The sequence below is a fragment of the Ochlerotatus camptorhynchus genome, unplaced genomic scaffold (assembly GCF_037179485.1).
Source record: "Ochlerotatus camptorhynchus isolate MF236.1 unplaced genomic scaffold, CSIRO-AGI_Acam_v1.1 ptg000056l, whole genome shotgun sequence".
NCBI classification, from domain to species: Eukaryota; Metazoa; Arthropoda; class Insecta; order Diptera; family Culicidae; genus Ochlerotatus; species Ochlerotatus camptorhynchus.
Genome location: NW_027040546.1, coordinates 442,766 through 465,564, shown reverse-complemented (window position 1 = coordinate 465,564; position 22,799 = coordinate 442,766). Strand labels below are relative to the sequence as shown.

Sequence of the window (22,799 nt, the reverse complement as noted above, 5' to 3'; positions counted from 1 at the left end):
ACGACGGGTTTTGGTTCTTGTCGAGGATTGGCCACTTCCCACGGGGCACCGGAACATGCTAGTGTAAAAATGTACTGTCAATAAGGTCATTACCGTCCATGTTTTGTAAAATATTGAAATTTGATGTATCGCCCGACAGATTTTGGTTAGTGTAAAGAATTAGCCACTTTTCCTGGGGCACCGAAACATGCCTGGGAGGGCAAGTGTGACTGTGGTTTGTCAATAAGGCCATTACCAGCCAAGCTTAATAAAATCATGAAGTTTGATATGTCGTACGACGGGTTTTGGTTACTGTTAAGAATTGGCCACTTTCCTGTGGGCACCGGAACTTTTCCGGGGTGACCAATGTGATCATGAACCATTGGTATAGCCGCCATCGGTTTTATCACATCGTTTGAGTGAGTAATTATTATATTTACGGTGTGTATAATTATTGCAGAACAGTTAAGCCGAATGCCGTCCCAGAATGACCCCAACGGAAATCAAAATAATTCCAGATCAATCGTTATGATGTAGTCACTTTTCGAAAGGCATGGCTATCTATTTTCATTTGGAATAAGTAGAAACCCGGTTGGACCTGTGGTTGGCCAGCTGGAACGAAAAAAAAAAACCCCGGAAGAGTCCCGAGGAAAATGCGTGTTGATTCAGGTTGACATGACTTATTCTCGGAAATTTGGATTCAAAATTTTAAGATGGAGTCACTATTTGAAAGCAGTCGGAGACGAGCCAGCCAACGGCTGAAAGTCTCCTCAATAAAGATATATAAAAAAAAATATTTGAAAGCTATGACTATGTACTAACGAACGAAAAAGACAGGGAACCAATTGGGCTTGGGGTTGGCCAGTCGGAACGAGAACACCGGGAAAATGGTCCTTTCTTGAAAGTAAACCAGTCCCATACAGTGACCTACTCCTCGACAACGCGTTTTTTTATGGCACTGGGGTCGGGTTCTGCGGCGAACGCAGCATCTTGCACCGACTTCAGAATCAATCGTTCCGCCTCCTTCAGCTCCTTATGAGTTAGCGGACCGGTGACAATGGGCTCCTTCATTAGCCTTTTGCGTAGAATCGATGGATATCGCTTTACGAAGGCCACGTAGCGTAGAACAGTGCACGTTCGACGGAGTACATGCGAACGCTTTTCTACCGCGGTGCTATCGAATCTTGACACAGCAACGGGCCCTTGCTCTCTCAATCCCCAGAGGAATTCAGGACCACGATACCAGCGGCTTGCAGGTAAAAGTTCCGGCAATTTCACTGCATCGTCAGTAGCGTTCAGCTTTGACGAGATCCCGTTCCATTCTTTTGGCTTATTCGCACCGCTACTAACTGGCTATTTTTTCGGTGACTTGAGTTCAGCCAGCAAAGAACGTTGCGTGAATCTGACCAAAAGAATTATTCTACAGATTCCAGCCTATGTGATTCTAGGATGTAGTTCTAGTCTGGGAATTGACACGAATCGCAACGGAGCTACTCTTGTCTTAGCGCCGTCGAGCGCAACATTCAACTACTCCATTTCGTTCACCTGAGCTCGTCTTCATCCGGTAACTGGCACAGGCACACTGAAAGTCTCTACTTGCGGAAGAACTTGTAACCATGTTGGTCATTTCTCCCACTGCTCATTCTTGATTGGGTGTCCCAATTAACACCGCTACGCCAAATTTCCTGAAATAGTATTTTCAGGAACATAAGGAAGTGCGCCAGTAGTTCTAGCGGGTCGTAGATCACCATCACTGTACTTAGGATCGGCCTTTTTGTTGGTACGATGAGAACCAGATTCGTGGATGTAGAACGATGTTGAACAAACTCATGACCAAGCGGCGCCAGTGGTGTAGTGGTAAGCGTGATTACCTCTCACCCCAGCAGGCCCACCGGGATGTTCTGAGGCATAACATCTCTGATCACGCCTTCCTTCGCAAGGGAAGTAAAGCCTTTGGTCCCCGGTTCATGAGTTGATGGGTCGATAGGTAGGGTCCATGTATGGGAACTGCCTTCCTGGCGTCAGTAGCATTGGTGCTCAGCACGGAAAACAATATCGACGGAAAACAAATCAAGGAACAACAAATGTTGATACTCCGATATTGAAGGCTGACCAACACTGTAAAGTGCTCCGTGCACTAGGGTTTCGAAAGCCTTCCTAATGCAGCATAGAAGCGAAATATCACGATAGCTGTGAACGTGGTTACGGTTACCGGATGAGTGAATTGTTCAAGGAATCAAAAATATCTCCAAATGACAAAATGACAAGCGATCAACGAACCGAATGATAACGCTATGTCAGAAGTGGAAAGCAATAATGATATAATCTTCTTCCTTTTTGTCATGACAAGCAGCCCGTGCGACGCAGGCCGTGCGACACAGCTCGCTCTGGGCGGTAGAAGGAAACGAGCAAATTGTTGGCAAGCTGATTCACGAGGTAAAGCCGAAGATGATATGTCTTTTATCGATTTAGATCAAGCTATGTCTTCATCCGAGCATATTGCAAAAATCAGGCAAGCAATATATCATTATCCTTTTACCACTCCGATCGAGCTATGTCACAGAGCGAGTTTGTGATGGTAATCGTAGCAACCGTTCTGTCTGTATCGTTGGTTGCTTTATGTGTTTGGATTCGGTGGCATTGTTACGATAGCAGCAGCTTTCCATATGCTGGAAACTTCCTCTCAGACAGCGAGCGGTTGAATATACAGCAAATCGGGAAAGTACGGAGTAATTCCGTCCATTCCGTGGCTTTTTAATGCATTAAGATTGGTCAAAACTGTATTGACATCATCTGGCGTGAAGCTCAGGAAGAGGAAATTCAAGTCATATTCATGTCGATCGTTGGACAATCGTGACACTGGAAGCGGGAAGTCAAACGTAGCGAACGTAGGTACACTTTGTGAAAACCGAAAATGGAACATGCAACAAAATTATGAAATATTTAGAACGCTAATAAATCAACTTCCCCTGGACCAATTTCAATAATTTTATCACTAATCGATCAGATATATTTCTTCGCATCTGTAAAATTTAAAACTTTATAATTTTTCAAAATGTCACTATTGAAAATTGCACGAATGTGCAACTGTCGCTTTGAGCACCGATTGCCTGTGAAAAGTGATTTCCCTAGCACAGATTTCAAAGTTGAATTCCATCCGGTCTCACCAAACGGTGTTTATTCAATCACAGCGTGGTGAGTGGTGGTGTTCTCCAGTATACAACGAAGGGATGTCTGGAAGCAACGAGTTGTAGCCCCTATGAGCATCCAAAGAAAGAAGAAAAAGCCGCACCGCTATTGATCGGAATCAGTAGCTCTGTGGGCCAACTATGCCAAGCGCGTCATACTCAAGAGTATAAACAGAGAGAACCTCGCTCAAATGCCTATTCCTACACAAAACACAAGCTCCTGCTGCAGTTAACAAATAAGATTTATTATACAAGACCACGTAGTTCTACGTCACCATTGCATACAACTCCATAGGGCTGTCCCTTGTAGTTTTTAAGACCAATGACAATGGCATCATGACGATCGGACAGATTGAAGTGCGCATCGAGGTTCAGAATGAATGTCCTGTGATGGATGTCAACATTAAGCAGTGGAACCACGCTGGTTCAAGGAGATCAAAAACGTCTGGATTGGTAGTGAATACCAAATCAAGAAGATTTCCATTTGTGTTTACACATGGGTTGCCCTAAATTAAACCATTAGCAAGCACTTCTTCGTTAAGAGCCACTTCCTGCTCCGTTGATGAGTTTGAATGCAGATACCAGGCAGAAATTCCAGAGTAAATGAGGGTATCCAGCACCATGATGATATCATCCCTCAAGGACGTCTCTGAAATATTCCGTATAGATACGGCATGTAACTTGTGGAGCTCCGAACCTGATAAAGGGCGAACGTTCATTCCGGAAATGAACAGTGCGTAGTTCTCCAAAAAATATTCGGACAATGCTCTGCTTGAGCTGCTCACAGTTTTCCAACAAAACCAAGGAGCAATGGTGCACAGATTTGACTGCTATGAGTGCACCACCTCCCCTGGATAATTGACTGGAAGATTCATTGTGATCACAACGGAAAATTTGGTAGTCCGTCGAAAGATCACAGGCGGATAAGTCCGGTCGAAGGCAGGCTTCTGTTAATACCACTGCGTCGTAGTCACAGCTCGACAGTCTCAAACGGAGCTCTTGGGTCTTCGTACGTAAACCCCCAACATGTTAATAGTAGATAGAAGAAACTGAATCCGAGAGGTGCTCCATCTCTTTATCATCAATTCGTACCGAAGCGTTCGGCTCGGGGATGTCAGTACATTCCAAAGTTTGGTTAACACCACTGGAATGACTACCAGTCGTCGCTCTGGAATCAGTTGGTGAATCAAACAAAATACTGCTTGGAATTGCATCGTACTCGCCTTGAATGACCGGTTGGAAGACCTCCATAACTACACACAGGGTCAGGGCAGCTGTTGGCCGATGACGGAGTCTGCTCGACTGTGGAGGAAGGATTAGGGGCTTCCTTAGAGCTAACCTCGTTGCGTCCTGTAGCTTGAATAGTACATGCAGAGTGTTGAGTTGAAGCAGCAATGGCACCCACGGCGAGACAGGATTTTTGGACGACGGTATACAGATTCGTAGTACGATTTATGTTGCCGTGAACATCACCTTGGACGGCTTCTGTTCTACCATCGACCAGAAGAGCAAGGTGACTTTGACCTCGTGAGCACACATCAGGATCAGGATTGGCTCGGATTTTGGGCTTAAACTTTGCAAATCATCAGGGATGTTTGATTTTTGTTTCTCCATAAATTTATTTGATAAGGCTTAATTAAATTAGCTTTACAGAGCCGAGAATTCTTGTTCACTATACAATGCATCTTAAAACTATAGTCAAAGGGTACAACACAATAAACACTTTATCTTCCTTTATCCAATAATCCTCCTCCATCCGAACGGGAGTCGCTTCCAGTGGTTTAATTGTATTGCAGTATTGCCAACGGGAGGCAGAGTGCTTGCATTGCAGCAATGGAAGCAAAACGTGTTCAGAACTAACACACTCATCAAGAAACGGTTGCTTTTCAAAGTCAATGACACAACGACCGAAAGAACTGCTGATGAAGAACAATGAGGAAGACCACACAATGGTTGCTGGCGAGTAAACAGACGATCGCGTGACATACATAGAGAGTGGCGTGCTTCTGTCGACAGCAGAGTGAACGCTGGATGTTAGATGTTAAGGTACGGCTGCAGTGACTAGTTTCTGACTGATCCAATACCATACATGCGGGACGCGATTACCGGTTCTGTGTCTGTTTAGCAAACAGAAGTTAATTGGTTCAATCCCGTGCCCGTCCACTTGGAAAATTGGTATGGTTGATAAATTGTCAACAACGTTTATCAAACGCATGGCCTTACCCTCCCTACTAACAAAACAAATTCCACCCTTACCGCGTGGAGTTCTCTCCATCTCGCTTAAGTTAGTGTCCAACTAACAATACTTCCTATCCCCACCAGTTGCAAGTACGTAACCAGAACAGTTCTCGATCTTAGTATGTTGTATCACTTCTATCGAAGCGGCAGTGATTAACCCCAATTTGCTGCCAATGAGATAACAGATAACCGTTCTACATCACTCGTCCAATAATCTAAGCCTAGTACCGCCTACAAATTTGGGAAAGCGATACGAACCGAATGCCACTGGTTTTGCCTTGTAAAGACTACCAGAAGTGCCGCATTTTGCCCATTTATCTCCATTTTATAGCAACATTTACAGATACTGACTTTATAACTGACTGCCGGTGATCCAGAGCCATTTAATGCCGTGTATTATATAGATAGTAGAAAGCCAAAGAAATCAATCTTAAATAATCAAACTCTGTGCAGACCATGTATTTAGATCATTTTGCCCCTTCTTCTTCTAGACTTTTACGTTTCTCTTGCGAGCGATTTACCGGCTCTCAACTTAGCGTTCAAGTTCGGATCCATTTTGACCCGTTGTTAAAGATAATTGATAATAACATTGAATGGAGGATCATCAAACGATAGAAATTCTTATCCGGATTCAAACACAACTTACCAGACAATTCATACCTTTTCCAACAACTGTCTTTTCATCGTCACCTCGCCGCTATCACAGGCATGAATCACTTTTCCCACGAACGGAAGAATGAAAAACCCACCATCACACCGCATTCAATTAACCATCACCCTTACCGACAACCGAAAAAAAATGAGACCACTTCCGCGAACCGTCCCGACGCTTATCTTGCCACCGATTCGATAAAACTGTCACCCGGCACCGAGACACTTCTGGGTCAAACCTGTGCGGCATCGAATGGCCCGCGAATCTTTGTATGCGTCTCTTTCCCGCTTTGCAAAACTGGCGGCACGATCCGGATCTTATCCCGTAGTGTAGTACACCGATGCTCCCGGCATTCAATTGGATAAGTGGATTGCGCTTCACCCGTTCTCGGTTCAATTGGATAACGAGGTTATCAGTTGCGATGTGATTCTCATTTGGTAGCTGACCGCTGCTTATCAAGTACCTACTTGTTTGCTTGGTGAAAAAAAAATGTGCTTCGAAAAACGTTTCGACAAACGTGAGAGATTTGTCATGTCCGGCCAGGGATTACCCCTGGAAGGGCCATATCTGCTATAGATGACGGCTACGGAGCCACCGTAGCTATTTTGTAATGATACCTGACAGTTTGCCATTCAATTCCTTTGAGATGCGAATGCTTTACCTACCTCTCGGTTGTAGGTACTGCTACTCTAGGCAACATACGGGAGCATCATCTTTTCGATGGATGCCCGCTGTTGGTTGGTTGAGTGGAAAGGACATCCGCGCTCTATGTTGCTGATGCTGCTGGGAACACCAAAAGGAGCAAATGGAAAATGTCGAGTAAGCCAAAGCGGAGCGAAAAAGTGGCAGCCTATTCGAGTGGAATAAGCTGCCAAAATTGGTTCGTTTCTGTTTGTCCTCTGCTATGCAGACGGGCGAGGCAGAAAGGTTGCCGAATTGGTCGATTTTTTTGCATAATTTGTTTGCATATCTTGTGGTCCATCAGGTGGAGAAAGAAAAGCATGTTACACAATTATTACATAAAAGTAACCATGCAATATATGCAGTTACATATCAAGTCAACATGAAGTTACGTCATGACTTTCTAAGTAACAGGACCCATTAATGTGACACAACGGTCATTGGTAGCTTCATAGTCAGATTGTCACGATGTTGAGATGAAATGCGACTTATCTGGTCTCAATGATGACACAGTGTAACCTTTTTGTGGCGATCTAATGTTATCAATTGGTTGAACTGTAACTGAGTTGCCACACAATAGCGACCGAAAATTTACGAATATGTTGACCTGTCAAATTCGAGCGGAAAAGTTGTTCAAGTTGAAGCAAAAATGTCAGCAGAGGATCAACTTTCTCCGTTCAATTTGCGGCACATGGTGGGGTACTCATGCGAGAGACCTCATAATGCTGTACAACAATTCTCTGTTATAGAGTACGGCTCTTTCTGCTTTCTCTCGGCTAGAATATGTCACCTTAATACATTGGAACGAATTCATTATCGTTGTCTACGTATTGCTCTCGGCTGTATGCACTCAGCGCATAACATGAGTTTTGAGGTTCTGGCAGGAGTAACACCTCTCTCTCCAGAATCGTTTCTGGGAGCTCTCTCTCAGAATAATAATCAAATGCGGAGTGACGAATACACTTATAATTGCACCCAACCGAGGGATGTAAGATTCGCTTACAATTATGTGGGGATTCATCATCAGAGGATGTTAGTGGAGACCGCATGAACCGAGGATGCGATATACCTAGCTGCGGTCCAATGCAAGAAAATTGGAGACCGAAAAATGTAGAGTGTATTAGTGAGGTAAATTAGTTATGTCGAATAAAATAGGAATCCGATTGCCGACTGGACTCGAGCCAAGAACGCTTCGATTATCAGACCTGTGCTTTCTCCACTGCTCTCTCCATGCTCCTTAATATGGATAGCCTAAAAGCAAACATGAAGCGCTCATTTTCTCGCATACTCGACTTCGTATGCTTTTTCTGCTGGAGAGATTCGAGGCAAGTGTGTGCGTCGTTCTACAATGTTCTACAATGTGCGTCGTTTTACAAGCTTACTGGTATAGTCGAAAGCGTAGATAGAACACGAAATGAAAAAGACAAAAAACCATTACAACGCCTGTAAGGTCAACTTCTAGCATTCGCTGCGATGTTCATGAACAGAGGATGATAGGAAACGGAACTAACATTCATTGTAATAGATTTTTGGTTTGCGTGTGCAAATTTTAAAGAAATTCTTGGGCTGAACACATAATCTCGATTTATAGGAATCTACCTTAACTACTTATCTTCGGATATGTGTCCAGACCATGCTCACTGCGCCATTAGAAGTTCCTCAATTGAATATGATCTGTCCATGAAACAAGTGATTCATGGGATTCCAGATCAACTTCTAACTATTTTTATTCCACGTATTTTTTACTGAAAAGTACCAACACGTCAATTGCGTGAACAGATATTTTACAGACGGGTCACGTCTCAATGGATCTACTGGCTTCGGTGTCTTCAATGAAAACTCTAGCGCCTTTTGCAAACTCCAGGAGCCTTGTTCCGTTTTTGTTGCTGAGCGGGCAGCAATCAACTTCGCATTGGGGATGATTTCCGACATGCCCACAGACCATTTCTTCATCTTCTCGGATAGCCTCAGTTCGATCGAGGCTATTCGGTCGATGAAACCAGGTAGGCACTCATCTTATTTCCTTTCCAAGGTAAGGGAGCTGATGAGTGTGCTGGTTGGAAGATCATATAGGATTACCTTTGTATGGGTCCCCTTACATTGCTCAATCCCAGGAAATGAGAAGGCGGACTTGTATGATAGGCAAATTTCACACGATGAATTTTATAATTTAGTACGTCAGAGTACCCTTTAGAGTTTGCAAACCGATCAATTATGTTTAATGTTTCTTCGAGAGCGTCGTTTAAAGGCTTGGACTTAAGTCGTGACTTCATTCACGTGATTAGTAGACTTATGTCCCACCACTATTCGCTAGATGCACATCTCAATAGAATAAACTTCGAGGACAGCAATATCTGTCGGTGTGGAAACGGTTACGATGACATCGATCACGCAGTTTGGCAATGTACGGATAATGATGCCGTCAGAGAGCAACTTTTGAATACCCTCGAGGCCCAAGGAAGACAACCATATGTTCCCATCAGATACGTGGTGGGCACTAGTATAAGAGTTTAATTCGTTTGTCTTTTGTATCTCCTTATTAGTTTTTGTTTGTCTTGTCCCCCGTCTCGATGAGTCTCATCGTCGTCCACTGGTCACCATAGTCGGTCGAACTCCAGACGAATCTAGAACCAGACTACCGTTCATATTTGCGACATCGCTCTGATGAGACAATGAAACCCTACCCCCAAGCTCTTCCCCTGATCCCGGTAAGCCGCGAGTATTCGGGCCCACTCCTACTAGGCATAGAATTAAGTGAATTTTGTTACAAACAAAGAACAATGAATTATCGGCTCCGTAAAGCTAACGCGATTGAACCTTACAAATAAACGAACTTGATAAAAAAAAACCCTCCGACTACGCGATGGTGTCAAAACTGAAAAGTACCACAATCCGCGACACTGGCTACCCCAGGCTACCACTGGCTACAAGGACAACGAACCAAACACTGATGGGATTTTACCATAGGAGTAAAGAGTAACATAGTGGTGGAAAAGGTGAATTATAAATTGTCAGGGTAATGCGGCCATTCTTTTTTCGACTAGCTCTACGGGGGGCTTATCAAAGGATTTTTTTAACTAGTATTTTCAAGTCGGTCAAAAGCCAATCAAGAGAACTTTTAACCAGTAATATTGCCTATTTACAGATGTAATATTTCTTCATCTCTTTGATCTGGTTGAATTGCATTGCATTCATTATGGAAATTACGTTAATTGAATGTAATTTACTGTAACCAATTTTAAGATTTTTTCACTCTTCTTTTAGTAATTCAACTCGTGAAAGTTATGATTACATCACGAAATATTCTGTTGATGGATGTTAACGTTTGTATTAAAAAAAAAGTTGATTTTTTTCTTTAAAGGCTAGGAATAAAACAAGGGTAAGTGTTCCAGTTGTTGGTCCTTTCCAATGTAACAATTTTGATTATATGAGAGTTTTGTAGATCAAGATTTAGACTTGTAGCATGCTTTAAAACCACTATAAAACTTGCAATGTTACTAGTGTTAGCAGTTCCTGGTAGCTTTGAGACTGCTAGCTGGAAGTCCCAGACTGGGACCTTACACACTAAGATTATTTTACCGAAATCTGTGAAATTTTACCGAAATCTCAACAGCTGAACGTTCGGTAAACAGTTCGGTGATATAGATATTCGTTGAAAAATTACAGGAAATCTGTGAACAATCACCGAACTGTTTACCGAACGTTCAGCTGTTGAGATTTCGGTAAAATTTCACAGATTTCGGTAAAATAATCTTAGTGTGTAGTCATAGTGGTCAAAAAAAGCTTGTTAGGATCGCCTTTTGGCTTTTCGATCAACTTTTCCACGTTTTTTAGTACAAAGTCATTGAAGTACATCTTTGTGTTGGGATTTGAGCAAAAATCTTCATTTGGCCGCAGTTGAGAAACATATCCGTGGGTATTACAGGTCAAAATTCTTGTAAATGGAACGATGATCAGCATATTTTCCGCATAAACCGCAAAATGTTGCTGCTTTGTTCAGTTAACTCCTAATTTACGCGTTCGAATTGTTCCCCCTATGAATCCAAATTAGATTAAAGGTTGATGCCATTAGTTGCAAACAACGGGAAAAAGTGTACGAAAAAAATGGTACGTACATTTTTCTTCCATGTTTATAGAAAGAAAGAAAATTGAAAAATATAACCGCTCAAACATAGAGTTAGAAGACTGTATACAGTTCACATATGGATTAATCGTTGGGTTGCAGGTCTTTGCATAAAAAATCGGCAAAAATCGTCTACTGTTTTATGCAAACGTTAATTTATTTTTTGCTGTGAAGCAAGGTGATGAATTTGTTAATGCTAGCTATATAGTTATAAATAAAGTACATAAATAGTCAAGGAAAAATAAAGACATAAGTTCAGAAGTGCTAAAAAAATTAAAAATAATAGAATAGGGATAAAGGGCCCCACATCTCATTTTACAGCTGGTATAATTAATTTGACAGATCGATAGCCTACTATACCACTTGACATTACTGAAATGGGGTCGATTTTTGATGATCGAGTTCCACATATGTATTGTGCCGAAAGTCGCTGGTTTCCCAATAGTGTGTGTCACCAAAATCTTCAACAAAAGATTGATTGTTAGAAAATTCGTCGAGTCACATTTATCAAGCAGCCCGAATGCCTCAAAATTCTTGTTAATATTTATGGATGTCCAGCACCAGAGCTCGTATTCCACCTTTATAGTACTGCAACCACGCCGGTGAAATTACCGAAATAACAGTTAAGTTTGTCCAGTTGAGATGACTCTCCAATATCTGTGAAACCAGACAACAATAATTGGAACACCGTGAAGCGCCCATACTCCGTTGCGCATCCATGTTTCACTCCCGTGTTGAAGTGCCCACGTAGAGCAACAACTCGCGTGGTCTTTCTTTCTCCGTAAAATGAAAGACAGTGCAATTCCATTTCTACTGTATGGAAAAAGCTCTTTGATGAATCAGTTATCCTGAGGTTGGAACTGTGCTCGTCCGCACCTAGCAAACCTCGGATAATAAACTCATCAGAACAACTGCCATCTTTATTCAAGAACTAACCCTTTTTATACTATACCCACCTTATCTACTTTAATACATATTAACTATGGGGTTTACCCCCACTCGGATTTACTTGACTTTCCCTTTACATATTATTTTGGATTCGGTTACCTAGTGGTAGAGATAGTATTGTCTCAGTCTATAATATCATGTTCCCTCTCAGTTATTAACCCCTTCCTCTTAGTTCTTCTAAAACCGTTCTTGGTATATAAACTTCGGGTCTTTGTTTTTTTACTACATAGATTTCTACTCAGATTATATACAATATAAAAATCAACGATACAGTGGTTCCTTTTTCTCACATGTACTTAACCATTTACTACTTATACTCTCTTTATTTCTTCTACTTTCTAGAACCTTCCTAGCAAGCCATAATTCTTGCCATAACTTGTGTGCAACTCCTCTCTCTCTATGTGTACTCTCATGCTCTCAGCGGGCCAAACCGCCTCTCTTAAGTCACCGCCTCTTAATTCTTAGTACATAGTGTTCATTCATTAATTCATTAGCATATATTCTAGTCTCTTTCATGAGTCATGTCCCCTGTTCGAACGTAGCGACATACTCTGGCGTCTTCATTTGTTTATATTGATATTTAATTTTGCTACTCTGCATGGCCCTGTTATTTGTTCCCATTTGGAGCGCCACTATGAACGTTACGCTGCCCTTCAATGTTTATTTGTTTACATAACCGAATGAAAACATTTCCACCTGTTTGGCGTGTGGTGGTTATTCATTTGCTAATCTTTTCTATGCTTACGTTTACGCTGAGTCAGTGAATCTTGGGTTTATGGAAAATGGGGCGTTGCACACCGGAAGGATGTTATCATTTTGTGTGAAACGTCCCATCATGTTTTAGATCAATCCATCGAGACATGGAATGAAAACTGCTCTTCGATAGTATTCCTCTGGTGTTTCTACTGGTTGATTTGCACGTATTGTTAGCTTGGATGCATGTGGAGTCGTAATTGCGCTATTGAAAACAGACATATGCAGCTTTGAGGCTGCATTGAAAATTTCAGCAAATTTCGCTTCAGCGTCAACTCATCGCTCCTTAAAAACCTGCATTATACTGCTCGCATGATTAAGAGCCGATATGAGATCCACAGATTTAGATTGTAATCCTATTGAAAGTGGTAGTGTTTAAAGATCCCATTGAGGGCATTCTAGCCAAATGTAACAAATATATAAAATGTGTGTAACCTCTTATAAACAGAAAATCCATACATTGCCTGAAGAATAAACTTCTAATATTTAAATAAGTTTTTAGACCGGACCCGCTTTATGCTGTGCCAGTATGGTATAGATCTTGCACTACCAGCAAAAAATCACCTCAAAGGATTAAGAACAAAGTTTTGAAGACGATTTTGAAGTTGCCGCCCTGGTACAGTACTACCGAAGCACTTAGAATTTTAAATGTTGAGACTTTAGAACAAATCTAGATAGAGCTGGAGTTAGGGCATAACAACTTTTGTAAACAATGACTTCTCTCGTCGATTTCTTGCAACTCATGGCACGCCTACCCAAATCTACATATCCATCGGGTAGGGGAAGTCTTCCCCTATTCGATGGTAATGTGGATTTGCCCGGGAGGGTCATGTCTTTCGAGAAATCATCGAGAGAAGCCATTGTTTTCAAAGCTGTTATGCCCTTATTCCAGGAAATGTCCAACAAAATAATTAATAATTACAGGGAAGAATCCTTGCAATCTTCAATTGCAACGATTAATACCCTTTATACATAGATATGATATAGTTTTAGATTTTAGTTTTGATGTCAATTGTTATACTGACATGCAGGTTTAGAAAACCTGTTTAAAATACTGAATTGCCAAGGCAGGAACAATGTTAAAACACTTAGAAATATATCATAAAAATTATAGCAGGTAAGTTACCAGATGGCTGGAGCACGTATGTTAAAATGAAAAGTAATTTATTTTGAATTTGGAACAAATAAAGAGTTAAAAGCAAATTAGAAACAATGTGTGACTCATTATTAAATCCAATAGTACATATGGAAAGGTAAATAAATTAAAATGTCATTTGTTGTAGAAACATTCTATTTTGTATGAAATCCTGCTTAAAAAAGAGGGGTAAAGTGCGGATTGTGTTTAGAAGGCTACAAATTGGGTCTACACCCTAGTTCCTACGAATGTGAAACGAGGATGATCTTTTATAAAAACTCGATGGTCCCATGATCTCTAACAGAATTGCTGCAAACATAAATTGTTGATGCACAACATATAGGTACAGCCCGAGTCCCATTGCCAGAGGGGGCTATAGGCCTGAAGCCTCGTCTATAAATTATTCAATATAATGTGGAAAATAAAAAAACTTTCCCAGATAATTGAAAACTATTACCTGTACAGTACTGGTAACATATATACATTATCTTGGGTCAGATTTTTTTTTTCACATGATGCTAATAATTTCGAGGGGGGGGGGAGGGGGAGAGGCTTCAGCCCCATAGCTTCCCCATGTCTATGTGCCTGATTTGCATCCAAATTCATTCACGAAGGAAAATTGCTACCTTTTAATTTAATTTTTAATTCTAAAAAGTTCTTAGGGTATTCCTCATATGCAAAGTTGATGGCTGAACTTAGTTAGTTGCATAAGCTATGATAGTTTTGCAAATTGGTTTTAGTATTTCATTTTTAAATAGTTTGTGAACTTTCTGTTTTTTATTCTTCAATTTTTTCAGCTGTGATTTGATCCACGCTTTTAGTTTATTGTTTTGTGTTCTTCTTCATTATTTTGTTAGTACAGTTCCTAAAATTAGGCTTTGAAGAATTGAGGGAATTGAGTGTCGACATTTTCTTCCAAACTTATTAAATTTTGCCAATTTATTGTACATAGTCTACGTTTGGCTTCTTCGTAATTTACTTTATGGTATTCAGGAACTTCATCGTATTCCCAGTCACTGGGGGAAGAAGAATTATGAACGACGATTGAATATTCAATTTCTGTGTGAAAGACTTAATTTTTCCATAAAGGTAATAATGATGTATACACACAGAAGTATTCGGTACAATTTGTAAATAAAAGGTCTCGCGTTTTGTTGATTTTGACGTAGGATTACGTCTTTCGCTACGAATTGGGGGTGCAATTTCAAAAAACCAAAATTGTCCGCATTACGAAAAGTGGTCAGGTTTTGACCACATATAGCTTTACCAATAGCGAATGGATTTTAATTCTAAACAAGCCAATCGATTAGAAATTTTGCTACAAATCAGCTTAATTGAACACTTTATTAATTTTCAATAGGTCACTACTTAAAATCACACAAATGTCCAACTGTTTCAAAAGGGATCAATATTATCACCGATTACCTGCAAACAGTGCATTCCCTAATACAGAATTAAAAATCGAATTCGATCCTGTCTCCCTGAACGGTGCTCATTCAATCACCGTGTGTGGTGGTGTCCGATCGGTCGTCAGTTGCAGTGCTTTCGGAGCGTGGCGTTGAACTTTGTACACAACGAAAAGCTGCACGAAAGCAGCGAGCTGCAGCTCACATGAGTGGCCATTTACCGAAGAAGGAGAAAGAAGCTTCACCACTACCGATCAGGATCCATCTTCGTGGGTCGCTGTGGGCCATCTATGCCAAGCGAGTCACCCTCGTTCCAAACAACATTCAGCCTCATCCTTGTTCCTAATAGTTCAGCATTACTCAACCATCACGACTAAACGGTCCTTTTCAGGACCACCATACATTTGTTAAAGAGTATGTTTTGGACATTTTTCAAGGTCATCAGGTTATTTCTATATTGTAGCATGCAATTCAAAGTAAAAATGAGCCGGCGCCGGTGGTGTAGTGGTAAGTGTGACTGCTTTCTAACACCCCGATGGGTCTGAGTTCAATCCCAGCCGAGGTCGGTGGGATTTTTCTGAGGCATACAAATCTCTGGTTACGTCTTCCTTCGGAGGGGAAGTAAAGCCGTTGGTCCCGGCCCATGTGTGTTGAATGGGTGCGATATCTTACGCAGGTGTGGAAGCTGCCTTCGCACATTCGATTGCCGTCAATGGATGGCAATCGATGTCCGTCGGTGATTGGCACTAGATTGCGGAACAGAGAGTGACGTTAAATAAAGGAAACAAAAAAAAAATTCAAAGTAAAATTGTAATTTTACCGTTTCTACAGAATTTTCAACGTTATTATTTACTGGCTGCATTAAAAATAGTATTGCTAAATGTATTGTTTTTAAACAGTTAAAATAATAAGCGGTCGAACTTCAACCACGATTTTCTGACAATGGCGGATATGTTACATTGGTGTATTTGAAAAGCGACGCGAGAATACGCAAATCGATAGGAAATTTTTCTACGAATCTGTTGAAATTAAGAATTTATCGAATGTGCAACTGTTGCTATGATAATTAAAATGGCCACCGATTACCTGCGAAAAGCACTTTCACTAACATAGATTTCAAAGTTGAATTCTATCCGGTCACACCGAATGCTGTTCATTCAATCACCGCGTGTGGTGAGAGCTGGTGTTCTCCAGTACACAGCTCAACACTACTCAACCATCACGACAAAACGGTTCTTTTCAGGACCACCATATATTTTCATTGAACGTTCGCTCGCCCTGCTGCCAGTCACATCACCTGCAAAGCTCTTTGATAATGTACCCATCAACCAAACGTTTGTGGTCATATGCATCAAGTATTGAAGTGGTACATACAAATTCTCGCAATGATCGAATACTACATGAACATTTAAAATAACCAGAAACACTTCGTAAGGCCCTGATGAATGTGGGCGTCTTAGAGGAATACCTGTTTAATGAGAGAGAGAAGGATTAGTAATTTCCATTTAATTCCACTACCTTATTTGCTTATCCTTGACAGATACGCGTATTTCGTCAACAATGTGCAGACTTCTTCAGTGTCTTGTAGTAATACTCGAAGTCTGCACACTGTAGACGAAATACGCGTATCTGTCAAGGATAAGCAAATATTTAAGGTAGTGGAATTAAATGGAAATTACTAATCCTTCTCTCTCTCATTATACTTCGTAAAGTTTTCTCCAGGACGATAGAAAAAGCAAAAAAATACATATGATTGATCGCGAATATCTCGCGATTGGAAATTTTTTAGCAAGAAATTCCTCCAACGAATTTTTGCTTTTTTATTACCTATTGAATAAACCAAAAGTTCCGTGAGTTTTGTACACGAAAATGCATAATTTTACATCAGAAAACGAGGCGTTTCCGTGATGCGAAAAGTGGTTTCCTTAACACAGTCGCCGAATATTGATATCAAGCACTGAACATGCCAGACCGTACCTATGTTTATACCTTTTGATGCAAATTTTAAGCCCCTCCTATTGAGAGAATTATGTAAAAAAAAAAAAACAAACAAGCAAACCTTGCCGATTTATTTTAATAGAAGGGGCTTAAAATTTGCATCAAAAAGCATAAACGTAGGTACCGTCCGGTAGGCCCAGATGGTCATTCTGGAAACAGGCCTGATAGGACTAGGAACTCTAATTAATAATAATTGAAATTTCAAAAGAACTAAAGTTGAAAAGACGCATCTGTGTCACTTGATAAGTAATACATGTAAACCACACAAATACAAGAAATAAAGATCATTTAAAGTCAAAAAAGTAGGCCCAGATTTTGTGATCGAGGTTTTTTCCCTAAACTGGCTTCCAAGCTTTCAACCCATCGGTCCTTTTCAGGACCACAAATGACTGATAAAAGAGTTAAGTAAAGAGTAAGAGCTTGTATCCAAGACATGTCTTCCTGGATTGGCTTGTACTACATGGACATCGACAAGCAGCTCACAAACAGAATTCACAAATTGTTTCCGAATTTCAACCTATCGAACTTTTTCACTGATAACGAGTTAAGAAATCAATTTAATATTTACTATACTCTTGCTGTGACATCAAAACTAACTTTCGTAATCCTACGTAAAATCTACGGTCGTATCTTGGATACAACCTCTTACTTTTTTACATGTTTGATATGCTCACGGATGATGATAATGATCCATCATCCTGGCAAAATTCCATTAAACATAAACATAACTGAATCTTCTGCAGAGCATCTTTTAAAATATTATTAAGAAGCTTTTTTAAGCTACTTTGAAAAGTATCTTATTCTAGACGCTTGCCCGTCGCTCCACTTCTCTGACTAAAACACGGGCAGGTGGTAAATCTGAGCAGCAAAACAATTGCCGAGATGGGCACCACTGAGTGCTCGGCAAACAGCAAAATTACCGAGGATCTCGATAATCATAAAATTCACGGTTGTCAATTTTTGCCGAAAATCTCAGTAAAAAAACAACGGATTACTTGGAAAAAGCATTCCAAGCTTTAAAGAATAAGAAAAAACAAAAAGATTTTATTGTGAAAAATAGTTTTTTTTTTCAGGAATTGTGTTTGAAGTAATGAAATTGGGTTGTTAGCGGAATGCTTAAATAAAACAGCAAAAAAAGGTTATCTTCCATTTAATTCCACTTAATTAATTTTGGTATCCATGACAGATACGTATTTCGACTACAATGCGCAGTCTTCATCAGTGTCATTCCCACTAAAGAACTTATCAATATCTAACCCCCTTAACTACTCATCCCTAGGTATAAAAGTCAAGATCACAGGTATAAAAATGAAACTACAATGTGTTGAATCGGAACCTACCTAACTAATAAAACCCAAAAATTAATTAATGGAAGATAACCTTTTTTTGCTGTTTTATTTAAGCATTCCGCTAACAACCCAATTTCATTACTTCATTATTATGGCTACCAAGCCTTTGGGATTTTCCTTATTAGAGAGTTGAATAGATTTTTATCCTTTAGTTTACTTAAATCTTTGGATTTTATTAATTAGGTAGGTTCCGATTCAACACATTGTAGTTTCATTTTTATACCTGTGATCTTGACTTTTATACCTAGGGATGAGTACTTAAGGGGGTTAGATTTTGATGTATTGATATTGCCTTGGAAATATTCACCTACCATGTGAACCAATGTTTCGCAAAATTCAATCATCTCATGAGGAAGGGAAACGTCCTTTGAAAGACTACAAATACCAAGCGATACACATCCCATTATCCGGTTCGACGAACAGCCGTCGGCTTCTGGAATCATTGGGATGCGTTGGGAAGTACTCGGGGAATTATTCATATTTCCGACAATTGATTTTTTAACACAAAGTTCCTCTAAAAGTTCAGCTTCTGAATCAAGCAATGGAACATCTTCAAAACCGTGATCTGAAGTTTCCGTGGAAACAAAAAAGGTCAACAGGATGCTGTTGTACTATATGACGCTTCAAAGACTTGAAATGATTGTATCGGGATTTGCATTTGGGAAACAAGCAGTCGTAAAATACGGCGTAAATAGGATCGATTGGATTAAATGCGTATTCCGGATATGCATGTGCATATGCCACTGAAATTCTTCAACATAACTAAAAATTGGTTGCTGGCAAAAAAAAAATCCCTATCCTTATCCGATGGTTATGTTGGTATGCGTGGGCGTGCCTTGAATTTCTAGAAATCATCGATTGAAGTCATTGTTTACAAAAGCTGTTACGCCCTAATTCTCATTTTACACAGTGCAATATGTAAAACGTGTTGTAGTGGTTTTTACACACAGAGTGATGGAAAATTTTTGCCTCATGCTGAATTCATAATAATATCGAGGTCTTAAACTCTGGGGTCGGCAATATTCAAAATAATCATATTGCCCAAAATGCATTTGATTATTTTGCTTTCGAGGATCGCTTCTGATTTCGAAAATTTTGGGTTGGATTATCAAGCACTTCTCAATATCAAAAAAGCGCGTATTCACTGATGTTTAATGAACTCTTGTTCATTTCGCGCGTACGTGACAGCGAAGATAAGCAAAGCAAACGCAATACATCTAAACTGGGAGGAAGCGCTACTCCTCGCGTTCGATGGGAAATGATAAAACAGTCAACAGGTCTTCCTATCAAGCTTCCGACAATGTGTCCATTGCTTGATCAAAGGTTTCTAAGCATTAGCTGTGCTGATTAAACGCTTAATAGCAATAACGGTGCTGGATTATAACTGATTTAAGGCTTTGGATTATTGCGTATGGTTCCATGAGTATGGCAAAATGTCAATCAAATCAATCAACATTGTTTAACAAACATAGCAGATTTTAAATTATATTTACGTCTTTTTCACATAAAAAAATCTTAAGATAAGTGAAACTGAACTTTACACGTCTTTCAAGGATGGATTTTTTCTGGCTCCCATTGTGAATCGTGAGTCGTATCTGAACAGAACACCCATTAAAATTGAGTCGTGTGCTGGTCCATTTGCTTTCCCGTTTTGTAAACTGCCTCCGTTTGTGATGGTTTCCTAAAACATAGATGAAAATGTTACAAATTACTCAAGCATCGCATGAGTAAATTCGCAGAATTCCGAACCTGTATAAAACGTAATGCTGAACTATGAAAACTATGTCGAATAATATAGAAAATACACCTAGTCCAAGTTTTACGGGATCGCCCAAAATTGACTGCCAGTCATCTGTAATTGTAGCGTTAGATCGGTCCAATTTTGCCAATTTCCCGAACTTACCAAAATTCCAAGCATTTATTACCATCTGCAGAATTCCAAACAGTCCACCGGCAATGTCCAGCAGTCGGTTCATAATGGCAAAACCTTCCGTACTTTGCCTTTGGTAGTTTAGGTACGCCTGAGGGAAGTACTTTACCAACGTCGTGGACAGCTTGATGTAGCTCAGTATGTACAGAAAGTCCAACCAGTGGATGGCTCCGAACACAGCCTGACTAGCCGATATTACAATGATCGTCAGGTAGGTCCCTATGATGACCTTAGCCGTACGGGAAACTGTATTTCCGCCATTCTCAAAACAATAGCACTGCAGAATGGTGTACCCGGTAGCGAATGAAGCGTGGACGGCAAAGCCCACGTCGTTTCCAATTACCGGGTTCAATCCATGCGGATGTCGGTTGAAGTACTCTTGCTGGAATAGATGTTTGTAGGTGGTGAAGGTATCATTTATTCAAAAAGTCGTTCGTTACCTCTATGTACTTGTTCCAGTACAGGAAGGAGTTGAAAATGGCATAGGAAATGTGTCCAACGATGTTGATGTGCAAGAAATCGAAACTCAGTCCAACGACATTCTTTCGGCGATGGTTGAGAAATATTTGTGGGTAGTAGCCGGAAGACCAGCAGGCGGTGTAAGTCCAACCCACCAGCAGGGATATGTAGATCAACGGTTGATTCAGGGCAACCTTCAACCGTACAAACAGTCGCCGATCATCAACGATTCCTTCCGGTTCGACGTTGGCCTTGACGATGAATCTTCCTTGGCGAAGCGCCGTGGCTGTCAGTATGATTGGACTGCGAGTGTAAATCACATCCCCGTTGATCCATATATCTGCCGGAGTGACGTTCACATGACTCACTCCGTCCACAGTGTTGAATTTCACCGTTGCATTTCTGCTGGTCACTCCACTGTAAGGAAAATTTTCAATTTGATAACGTTATAAAGTAACATACCAATCATTGTACAAACTCTATCCACAAGATCAGCTCAGCCGGTTCTCCAAATGTGCTGGTACAGTCCTGTTGCTCAAACTGCACGTGAAGTTGATCATCGAAATCGAGAGCCCCAACGACGGCACAAATCAACACCGGTAGCAGAACATTGGAAAAGGCCATTTGTCTACTGGAACTGCACTTTCTCACTGAGCAACTGAGCCTTTCACTGACCGGCTTCTAACTCAATAGGAAAACAATTGCGGAAGCTGATAGTGTGCACATCGTACATCGTACACCAGCATGTACTGAAAGAAACTGATCTACGGCATTGTAAGCAACGAGACCGCGAATGTCGCACTATCAGTGGTTATCAGCTGGTGAAAAATGTCACCAAGATGGATCGTAAATCTCGGAAAAAAATCAGACGCAGAGTGAGAGTTAAATAAGATAAGTCACATTATAATAGACGACCCAGTGGATTGAGTAGCAACAGATTACATCGCTCACAATTATCTCGTTAAGTTTGGTGAGCGCAAGAGATTATTGAGTACCTCCAGTAATCTAATGTTATTCCGAAAACACTGCCAACACTGCTCCCGTGGAACCTAATATTGATTCTGGATTTCACTTTAACCGACTGCGACATATAGAAACCACTCATCCTGGGCTACTGGGTCCTATACATCCAAGCCAATATCCCCTGAGTCCCCATGGAAGGATTGATTCAATATTTCCGCTGAAAAGTCCAAAGAGGGAAAAATCCACCCGTCTTCGCAACGAGTTTGATTTGATGATCCGGTTTCGCCTGTTTCCCTTTAGGCACCATCGCAGCGAAGGTACGGACAGCCAAACCAATATTTGCGCTCTTCAATCTCAATCTGTCCCGACACCAATCCAGATCGAGAGGCTACACGCACGGCTTTGACAGAAATCAAGAAGCGATACCTACTCGTTCCTTTCACAAGCTTTAAATTACCTACATCCACTTGAGCCGGTTTGCTTAGATATGTAAATAAGTTCTCCGTCAGTAGGTAGCTAGGACCGCAGACAGCCTAGTCAGTAAAGGTACGGTATTACCAAGCCGGAGGCGGGGCGGGTTCGATTCTTTCGGGTGGGACATTTTCATTGATTTCCCTGCTGTAAAATTATACAAATTAATGCATTGGTTGGCATAGCAAGGTCACAATTAATAACTATGGAAGTACATGTACACAGTGAAAGCTTTGTAAATTGTCATTTCAATTGAAATCGAATTATGTATTTGAAAACCTGTTCCAGTTGGTAACTGAAAATTACAAAATATGTTTATCTGTGTAGAGCACTAGGTTGAGATCCGGCAAAACGTTTGCTACAGATGCGTAAAACCTAGATGATGATGAAGAAGACGAACCGAGTAGGCTACTAGCACAGAAGTGGAGAGCAGTTTGCTGATATCAATTTCAATAGCATGCTAAACTAATTGAAAGCATCCTCTGCAGTACAGAAGCGGCAGCGGCGGTAATCGTATCTAGTAACG

General features: G+C 40.7%; 2 protein-coding genes across 4 annotated transcripts in view; both read right to left on the bottom strand.

Annotated features, from left to right (window-relative positions):
* Positions 1-22,799, bottom strand: part of Dop1R1 (Dopamine 1-like receptor 1) — a 674,358-nt gene that overhangs the window by 208,811 nt on the left and 442,748 nt on the right. The window contains exon 1 of one of the 3 annotated variants that reach the window (XM_065239580.1): positions 6,066-6,228. The exons of 1 other annotated variant lie outside the window; for it this stretch is intronic. In XM_065239580.1, coding sequence (XP_065095652.1) covers positions 6,066-6,167 — 102 coding nt within the window. In that variant the 5' untranslated portion in view covers positions 6,168-6,228. Of the gene's footprint in view, positions 1-6,051; positions 6,229-22,799 lie in introns of those variants that run through there. One more of the 3 variants, XM_065239582.1, reaches the window with a different exon arrangement.
* LOC135717455 (cystinosin homolog) lies at positions 19,966-21,614 on the bottom strand. The gene is made up of 5 exons (XM_065239545.1): positions 21,318-21,614; positions 20,821-21,256; positions 20,354-20,762; positions 20,200-20,302; positions 19,966-20,131 (listed from the first exon to the last, which is right to left on the bottom strand). Exons 1-5 carry the CDS (start codon positions 21,461-21,463, stop codon positions 20,062-20,064), a joined length of 1,164 nt encoding a protein of 387 aa, XP_065095617.1. The 5' UTR covers positions 21,464-21,614; the 3' UTR covers positions 19,966-20,061.

What these genes read in the sequence shown, in the direction of transcription:
- LOC135717455 (XM_065239545.1), bottom strand. Translation starts at nt 21,463, where the DNA reads ATGGCCTTTTCCAATGTTCTGCTACCGGTGTTGATTTGTGCCGTCGTT. An exon ending in ACTGGAACAAGTACATAGAG is followed by an intron (nt 20,763 to 20,820) that starts GTAACGAACGAC and finishes CATCTATTCCAG; the next exon opens with CAAGAGTACTTCAACCGACA. An exon ending in AATAAATGCTTGGAATTTTG is followed by an intron (nt 20,303 to 20,353) that starts GTAAGTTCGGGA and finishes CTACAATTACAG; the next exon opens with ATGACTGGCAGTCAATTTTG.